Source organism: Apostichopus japonicus, chromosome 19 (genome assembly GCF_037975245.1).
Source record: "Apostichopus japonicus isolate 1M-3 chromosome 19, ASM3797524v1, whole genome shotgun sequence".
Lineage (NCBI taxonomy): Eukaryota > Metazoa > Echinodermata > Holothuroidea > Aspidochirotida > Stichopodidae > Apostichopus > Apostichopus japonicus.
In genome coordinates this window covers 30,172,601-30,181,264 of record NC_092579.1, presented here as the reverse complement: position 1 = coordinate 30,181,264, position 8,664 = coordinate 30,172,601, and the positions used below count along the sequence as shown (strand labels likewise).

At 37.1% G+C, this 8,664-nt stretch overlaps 1 protein-coding gene across 4 annotated transcripts in view; it reads right to left on the bottom strand.

Moving 5' to 3' along the window:
• Positions 1 to 1,616: 1,616 nt before the first annotated feature.
• The window catches only part of LOC139960077 (uncharacterized), a 28,158-nt gene continuing 21,110 nt past the window's right edge, over positions 1,617 to 8,664 (bottom strand). For 2 of the 4 annotated variants that reach the window (XM_071958140.1, XM_071958137.1), the window contains exons 2-4: positions 6,109 to 7,735; positions 4,171 to 4,503; positions 1,617 to 2,968 (exon numbers count right to left, since the gene is read on the bottom strand). In XM_071958140.1, the coding sequence (XP_071814241.1) occupies positions 2,733 to 2,968; positions 4,171 to 4,503; positions 6,109 to 7,672 (2,133 nt within the window). In that variant the 5' untranslated portion in view covers positions 7,673 to 7,735 and the 3' untranslated portion in view covers positions 1,617 to 2,732. Of the gene's footprint in view, positions 2,969 to 4,170; positions 4,504 to 6,108; positions 7,736 to 8,494; positions 8,574 to 8,664 lie in introns of all 4 variants that reach the window. The other 2 variants (XM_071958139.1, XM_071958138.1) reach the window with 2 other exon arrangements.

Sequence of the window (8,664 nt, the reverse complement as noted above, 5' to 3'; positions counted from 1 at the left end):
GGTCAATAAACAAAGTGTACTCACCCTCGTTGAATTGCGAAACTTCCAAACAGTATGTTCCTTCAGCTCCAAACTCATTCAAAAATATATCCAACAAGATATCGTCAGTTGAGTCACTTCCTGATTAATTTGCATAAAAATGTAGCTGGAGTTAAGAAGAGTCTTGTGTAGTCTATACATGTAAGCATACGATACTTCCGTTGAAATTGTGTGTAGTAAACAGGACGTGTGTTTACAGGCAATAATCATGCTACAATTGCCGAAACAAAGTTTCCATAGAGAAGACTTTCACTTTCCGTAATTCATTTTGTACGGCAAATGTAAAAGCCTACTAGTGTTTCATGTGACCGTAACGCTCATCATATTATATTTGTTGTTGACCGCGATTAATTAGGTTGGTCAACTTGAACGAGCGTGTATTGATAACCAGTATCGCATATAGTGTATATAGCTTTCAGCCGCACAATCCTCTTCCTGACTACATTTGCCAACCTGCTTACAGACTTTTCTTATACGATTATCATATGACCCTGTTTCGCGATGCCATTATCAGCGTTTCCATAATCCGTTCGTATTTCTGTACAGTAATGAAGTAACTTGGGTTCACGAAGATCCCAGAACTTTTTGTGAGAGATCGTCGGAATAGCATAGGGTCATTAAGTCATATAGTCTAGATGTAGTATTCCTAGCCTCATGATATATGTATAATGTTTGAAACAATTAATGAAGGCGAACACAGCTTTGAGAGTCAAACATTAATTGTTTGGTAGAAAACTAACCGTACGTACTGATGTAGGCTATCCTTGACAAGATCGTAAGCCTCCGTTTTTTGTTGTTTCCCGATCTTATGATTAAATTTTGATCACAGAATATGCTCACCGAATTATTCACATCCCCGCTCTCAATCATCCAAAGGAAATCTTCTTGTTTGTGATGGATATGTATGCGTGATGTTTGTTCGTGGAACTATACGTTTCTATCCGTATGCCCAGTATGTATACGTTACTGTGACGATCAGGTGTTAGCATCCACAACGTAGTGGAAATGCTATTTCATTCACCAGTTAATACGCTTAGTTTCTTGAATGTGTAATAACTCGATCCCTTTTGAGGCCACCTGTTTTGAACTAGGTTTATAAAGACCGGGGGGGGGGGGTGGCTTACTTATTTATTTCTATTGACTGTTAATTTGACTACATCACATAACAATGAAGATCTGACTATGCCAAACAAAAGCTTTTGTTCCTTGTTACAGGGAATGAAAGGCTTGTTTAGACTGCCAAACGCCGTGACGTATAGTTCCCTTTAGCTCTGTAGTAACAATCTTCGAGGCAAACACATCTCTTTGAATAACATGAATGTAAGTGGAAGGGAAGAGGATCAAGGGTGGGGGACGGGGGGAGGGGTGTACAATTTTCACCAGTTGATTCATCTTAACCTGTTATACGTACCATAACGGACCCAATATTTACATTCATAAAATAAAGTGCCCGGGTTGATTGAATTTGCTTCCCTTTCAAATAAATTCCTCACGATATGATATGAATAATTTTTTAGTTTAACACCCTCCCGGTAAATATTGATTTTATTTTTACAAGAAGAGAACATTCACAAGCATTTGTTTCTTTTACGCTTAAACAAGAGCCTTTTATTAAATAATTTCCTATTAAAGAAACAATATTTCACAAGGAAAAATGAAAAACTGTCACGGATGCTTTAGACATAATGTGTAGCCATTAATAATTAATAATTCCTTGAGGAAAACGGGAACCAAGTTACAAGACGAGGCTTCTCTTCTGAGAGCGTTTACTAATTTCATTACAAACAATGTCTAACCTGGTTGGAAAGCCCTATCAGATATGGGTCTTCGTGTGCAGATACTATAGAGGAATCATATATCTTTGAATGGTTTACACGTACTTCCTTCCATTGTATTATTAAATCTATCAAGACTTATACAAACAGGTCTACAGATTCCGAAAAAAAAAAGCATTTTTCAATATAATAAGCCAAAGTAGGAAACTCAAGTTGTGTTACTATTAATTTCATTGAAATGTATCGCGCGTGCACAATTATCAACATATGCTTTTATCTTGTTTTCAGCATTTTTAGATTATTTAACAAAGAGAAGCTACCAAATATGAAATATTGTTTACATTTGATTACACAATACAGGAAGAATGTTATCGAAAAATTAATCTACTTTAAAAGAAAAAATCAAAGTAAAATTATCTTAAATCCTTCGAACAATTAGTGAACATAGCAGAAGTTAAAATGTCGTATATATTATATTTAATATAACACTAACGATATTTCCTCAGTAATAATACAAAAACCATACTTAATCATTTTTACCCCCAATCAAAAGATAACAATTTAGTGTAAACTATTTCTCGATGTCTTTTGCGTTATTACCAAAAATTATTGTTTAAAAGAAAGATAGGGTTAAAAAACTGACTATTTCTTGAATGTTTTGCACAAAAGAAAGCAAAAAAGAAAAAGAAAGATGGAATGGTATTTCTCTAGGTTTGGATTTTCGAAAAACATTTCAACAAATTTGAAAGATTTCTATAACGACGTTCTAAAATTCAGCATAAATGCAGATATATAGGTGGCGTTACTGAGCGATCGGGGGTGGGGCAGATAGACGAAATATTTTGAAGAAAAAATCACCCTCCCCTCCCCCAATCACTCCATCGTCCGTTATTTTGCACCTAAAGGAGAGGGGGTGCACTACATAAGAAGTAGGCCATCAGATATACTCGTGACAGCTGCAGGTGTGATTACCATTAGACTAGCTACAAAAGTCATGCCGAAGCCACAAAAAAAAGCTGGGCAGAAAGAGCAATCTCGTTCATTTCTTATTTCTTCAATTAAACATCCGTCAAAGATGATTCCTTCTTGTCTGAAAATGCTTCCGTTATTATCAAGATCAGTTTTGCAATAACGCTCGACAGCTGCCAACGCATCTAACGGTGAGAGAGAGAGAAAGAAATATGGTAATGGTGACGATGGCAAGGTAGAAGGGGAGGGGGAGCAAAGAGAGGAGAAGGGAGAAGAAACACATTGAAAGCATCATGTCTAGAAGGATAATAAACGGCGGCGTCAGGTCATGTTTCCTCCTGTAGGGGGTTGTTACCCAAATAGACAAAGTGTGGTTATTTATATCAAATATTCCAATTTGGTCAAGAACAAAATTTCACAGATAATTGACTTAGCCGAAATCGATTAGGCTAAATGTGTCGACTACAATGCCACTCCAGGGAGTGTTAAGGCTAGCAATGTAGTTAGATTATAATCATAATCATAACTCTTAATAATGTGAGATTATGTTAACATAAATTCGGCTTCCCCATGCACATGTAATTAATGAAGCAATCTCGGTGAAACCTTAAATAGGTTAATTTTTTGCTTCACCGTGTTGTGATAACAAATAGATATCATAACTTTCTCCATGTAAAGTACAGTTTCTTAAACTTGTTCTTTAAATTCACATATTATTTCTGTCAGACTGATATGGAAAAGAAAATATATTCCACACTGTTGTCAGAAGCATTCACAAAATACCGCAAAATTTGAGCCATTCATAACTTTGCCATACAAAATGCTATGGGGCCGTGGTTTTGACCTAAAGATGTAGAAAATGTTCTGCCGTTTTAGTAGGCAATCAACGTCAAGCACAGGAATATCGATTTAAAGAATATGGCCACCTAGCCAATTAAAAAATAACAAAGGAATATATTTGCTGTGCTATTGTAAGTGATAGTGATAGTGACAATAATAATGGTAAATGATAGTATCTTCATTGATAATGATCATGATAAATTGCGTTATTTTCGTTTCTCACATAGAGCTATTGCGACATTTAAACTGTTGATTAGTGTGGGGGGAACCAATAGCAGACATTGTTCCTTTTGAAAAACCAGGGAGTTGTAATGGAACAACTCCCTGGTAAGATACACGTGGAATCTCTGCGACACTTTTTCTGCAGGGATTGCCATTACACGTCAAGTTTTCATGTTAGAAGTTGAAAATCGTTTCTTTAGAAAACATTTTTTCAATTTAACATGACACAAAATAATAACGTTTACCAAACCAGCAGTCAAAATAAAGGTTTATAGTTCGAAGAATTCTTTTACAAATTTAAGTGAACTTCTAATTAGTCATTCACCTTTCACCTTGGCAGTATGGCAAAATTGAGTTGTTCCATCGTCTTCCTTGTATTTTTCCTTGCTCAACCTATCAATGTAATTTCTGAATGCCTCCAGCTCTTGCTCAACTAGAGATTCGTCACTGCTAATGGTATCGGAAATGGAATCAATAGAAACAGCATTGCTTTCTCCACTACAAAGAAAATCTGAGCAGATAAAGCCATCTCGTTCTGTTTCTCCAAGGAGACATCGAGGGCCTTGTTGAAATAATTTTTCATTGATGTTATAGCTTCCGTTATTTCGATATGCACAGCCAGTTTCGACGATATCACCCTCTGAAGTTGGAAACGTACCTAACGTCGAGAAAGAGAAGGAGAGAAATATGAAAATGTTGACGATGGCAAGCTATTTGGGAAGGAGGGGAGAAAAGCAGGGAGGGAGGGAAAGAAGGGGAGGGGGAGCAAAGAGAGGAGAGAGAAGAAGAAACCAATTGAAAACATCATGTCTAGAAGGATAATAAACGGCGGCGTCAGGTCGTGTTCCCTCCTGCAGGGGGTTGTTACCCAAATAGACAAAGTGTGGTTATTTATATCAAATATTCCAATTTGGTCAATAACGAAATTTCACAGAGAATTGACGTAGCCGAAATCGATATCGATTAGGCTAAATGTGTCGACTACAATGCCACTCCAGGGAGTGTTAAGGCTACCAATGTAGTTAGATTATAATCATAATCATAACTCTTAATAATGTGAGATTATGTTAACATAAATTCCGCTTCCCCATGCACATGTTATTAAGTAAAAATTGTCGGTGAAAACTTAAATAAAGTTAAAATTTGCTTCACCGTTTTGTGATAACAAATAGATATCATAACTTTCTCCATGTAAAGTACAGTTTCTTAAACTTGTTCTTTAAATTCACATATTATTTCTGTCAGACTGATATGGAAAAGAAAATATATTCCACACTGTTGTCAGAAGCATTCACAAAATACCGCAAAATTTGAGCCATTTACAACTTAACCATACAAAATGCTATGGGGACGTGGTTTTGACCTAAAGATGTAGAAAACGTTCTACTTTTTTTAGTAAGCAATCAACGTCAAGCACAGGAATATCGATTTAAAGTAATATGGTCACCAAGCCAATTTGCCCATATTCAGTACATTTGTTGTATGTGATGATCTCACTCAAAATCTGTTGATTTTTTTTCCTTTTTTTCCTTTTTTTTTTTTTTGGGGGGGGGGTTCCAAGATAAATACACTTGAAGTTTTGATACATCTGGGAAATCATTGATTATGTGCAAACAATGACGTAGAATGTTGCGCTCATCAAAATGTCTTACGTTAGCCCTTAATAAGTTAATCCCTAATTACAAGCCAACATATATCATTTGAATAATGTGATGTTCTTCTTTTCAAAGAAGAGAATAAAATATTCAAAAAATCGTCTTAGGCCTTCAATCTGTCGTCAGTGTCCTTGAAACGAAAATTGTGAAAAAAGGTATAACAAAGGAATATATATTTGCTATTGCTATTGTTAGTGATTGATTGATAGTGACAATAATAATGATAAATGATAGTATCTTCATTGATAATGATCATGATAAATTGCGTTATTTTCGTTTCTCACATAGAGCTATTGCGACATTTAAACTGTTGATTAGTGTGGGGGGAACCAATAGCAGACATTGTTCCTTTTGAAAAACCAGGGAGTTGTAATGGAACAACTCCCTGGTAAGATACACGTGGAATCTCTGCGACACTTGTTCTGCAGGGATTGCCATTACACGTCAAGTTTTCATGTTAGAAGTTGAAAATCGTTTGTTTAGAAAACATTTTTATACTTTAACATGACACAAAATAAAAACGTTTACCAAACCAGTAGTCAAATAAAAGTTTATAGTTCGAAGAATTCTTTATACACATTCAAGTGAACTTATAATTAGTCCTTCACCTTTCGACAAGGATTCAATGTGCTCTTGAGTTGTTCCATCATCTACCTTGTATTCGTTGGACATTTCTTTTTTCAACCTATCAAAGTTATTGATGTATGTCTCCAGCTCTTTCTCACTTAGAAATTCGTCACTTTTAATAGTATCGAAAATGGAATCAATAGAAACAGCACTGCGTTCTTCACTACCCGTATGTTTGAGCTTACACAAGTTAGCAAAACTCCAGCAATCATGATGATACTTTCCCCCGATCTTTGACTGCGCAACAGCGACCACTTCTTGGGCTGATCGCACTTCAGAAGATGGGTAATTATAACGGTAGACCCAATCCTTCTCAAATTTAAGTTCAACTTGGATGACACCCCTGCCTTTATTGTTACGAATGACGACCATACTGTTGTTGCTTGCCGCTCTTTCCAACAATATTGCATGGGAATATCGGTGAATGAAATTCCTGTATGTTGTAATGTGGTCACCAGGATTTAAGTCTGCAAAGTCTTGAATCCACCCTCCACCTACAGTTTCTTTCGAGAACCAACTGACTGCTTCGGTATAAAGCAAATTCCCAAGAATAGGCACAGAGTAACCTCCAATCATTGCTACAAAGGCTTCAAGAGGCCAGCCAGTAACAAAAAAAAAACCCGCAAAAAAAGAACTGATGGAGGCTGCACTTATTGAAGCTAGACGGAAATTCTTGTAGCATTCGTCGTCAGTACACGAAGCACTGCCAGGAAGGACGGCATCAACTACAAGATATCCACAGAATCCGAACACAAGAGACACTGTACAGGAAGGGGCGACCCTCCCAAACGATGCCATTGCCGTCGTTGGCAAGAAATAAAAAGCAAGATTCTTGAGAATTGGTTGAATAGAATTTCCAGCTAAGCCCAATATGTGCATTCGCAACTGTCTAGGCATGACATTAAAAAAATCCCTCCAAGACATCCGTCCACGAAATACCTTGATAGACGCCACACTACACTCGGCCGCGAGAAGGCCAAGATGCAAGAAAGCAGATGCCTTTACGCCAAGTATGTCCTTGCCGCCATTACCATTTTCGTATTTCTCGGAAACGAGTGGAATCCCAAGATAACAGCAAAAATCAATCCCGATCTTCAGAATCATCCACCAAGTCTGATGGCTGTTCTCATTACCGTATCGAATGGAGGATGAAAGATGCTGGCAATTATAGGACAACACGTTGTAACCTTCTGTTCCATGATACTCTAAGACTCTTTTCATGATGTCTGGATTGTCTGCTTCCGTTGGTCTATCATCATACCGATACAGCTGTCCATTCTCAGCGTACAAGTTTATTTTGTGTACTCGAACCGTGCCTTTGCTGAAAGGTCCATCTTCTTTGGTTCTCTCCAGAACTACTATTTCACAAGGCCCGTTGACTTGGAGTACAATCGCCTCATGTATCATCATGTATGACCTATGAAAAGCTATGCGATCAAATACTCGAAGATCTAGCCGCCTTAAATCTTTCTTCTCAATTAGAGTGACCTTTCCACGTGGCGTCAGTAGAAGTGTCTCGCTAATATCACCGATTTTCGCCGCCATTTTCACGAGTAAAATAAGACTTCAATGGGTCACCAATGAAACAACACACAACTATGGCTTCACCTAGAAGAAGAGAAATAGATGTGAATGAAAACAAGCGGTTGAAAATGAGTACTGTGACAGTTACATGGATACTTTGTTTTAGCTTTTGTCTAAGCGTGTTGTTAATGAAAAATGAACTTCTTTTAGTTAATTGTAAAAGTAAAGAATGAGCCATCCAAACTGTGATAACCAGAGAACGTGATAGAACTATCGTTATTTGAAGTTAAACTTGGTGCAATACATTCTCAGTCTTGGACGCATTCTTAATGTTCTACACCCCTCCCATTCCCTTGTATTTACACGCTCTAATGTTCGCACGAGTACACACATACGCACACATACGCAACAAAGTCAAATTTAAACAAATCAGCTTTGGCAGGCATTTTCATACATATGACGTGCGTGATCTCCGCAATTTTCGAGTCGTAAATTTTAGTAAATAACATAAAATACACAACTTTTTGACTTGAGTTTTAAAAAAAAAGGACAATACACTCCTGATAAATGGTACTTAAAGAAAAACATTTACCCGCAGGCCCAAATTGGACCCCCAATTAGGGCCAGAAGTTAGATTTCTTAAGTTTGAGGGCACTGTTCGTTAAACGTACGACCCGCTTGACTTTTTTTTAGGGGGGGGGGGCACTTTTCTTGTACAGCTACCACTGGACAAGGATCCTATGCAAATTAAATCTCAAACATGCCTTTGTTTGTGAATATGGAGCACACTCAAAGTAGGGCCAGAAAAGGCCCCTATCTCATTTGTTCTGCTATTTTATTTACTTGTTACGTATAATTGATACCGTAAAGTTTCCTCGAATGTAGCTAACTTCGAAGCCTGGTCACATGTCTTCCACAATATCTGCAATATCAGACATAAAATACTTTAAATTTATGCAAAGATGCCTCCAAACTAGAAACAAATTTAGGGCTCTTAAAATGCAATCTGGATT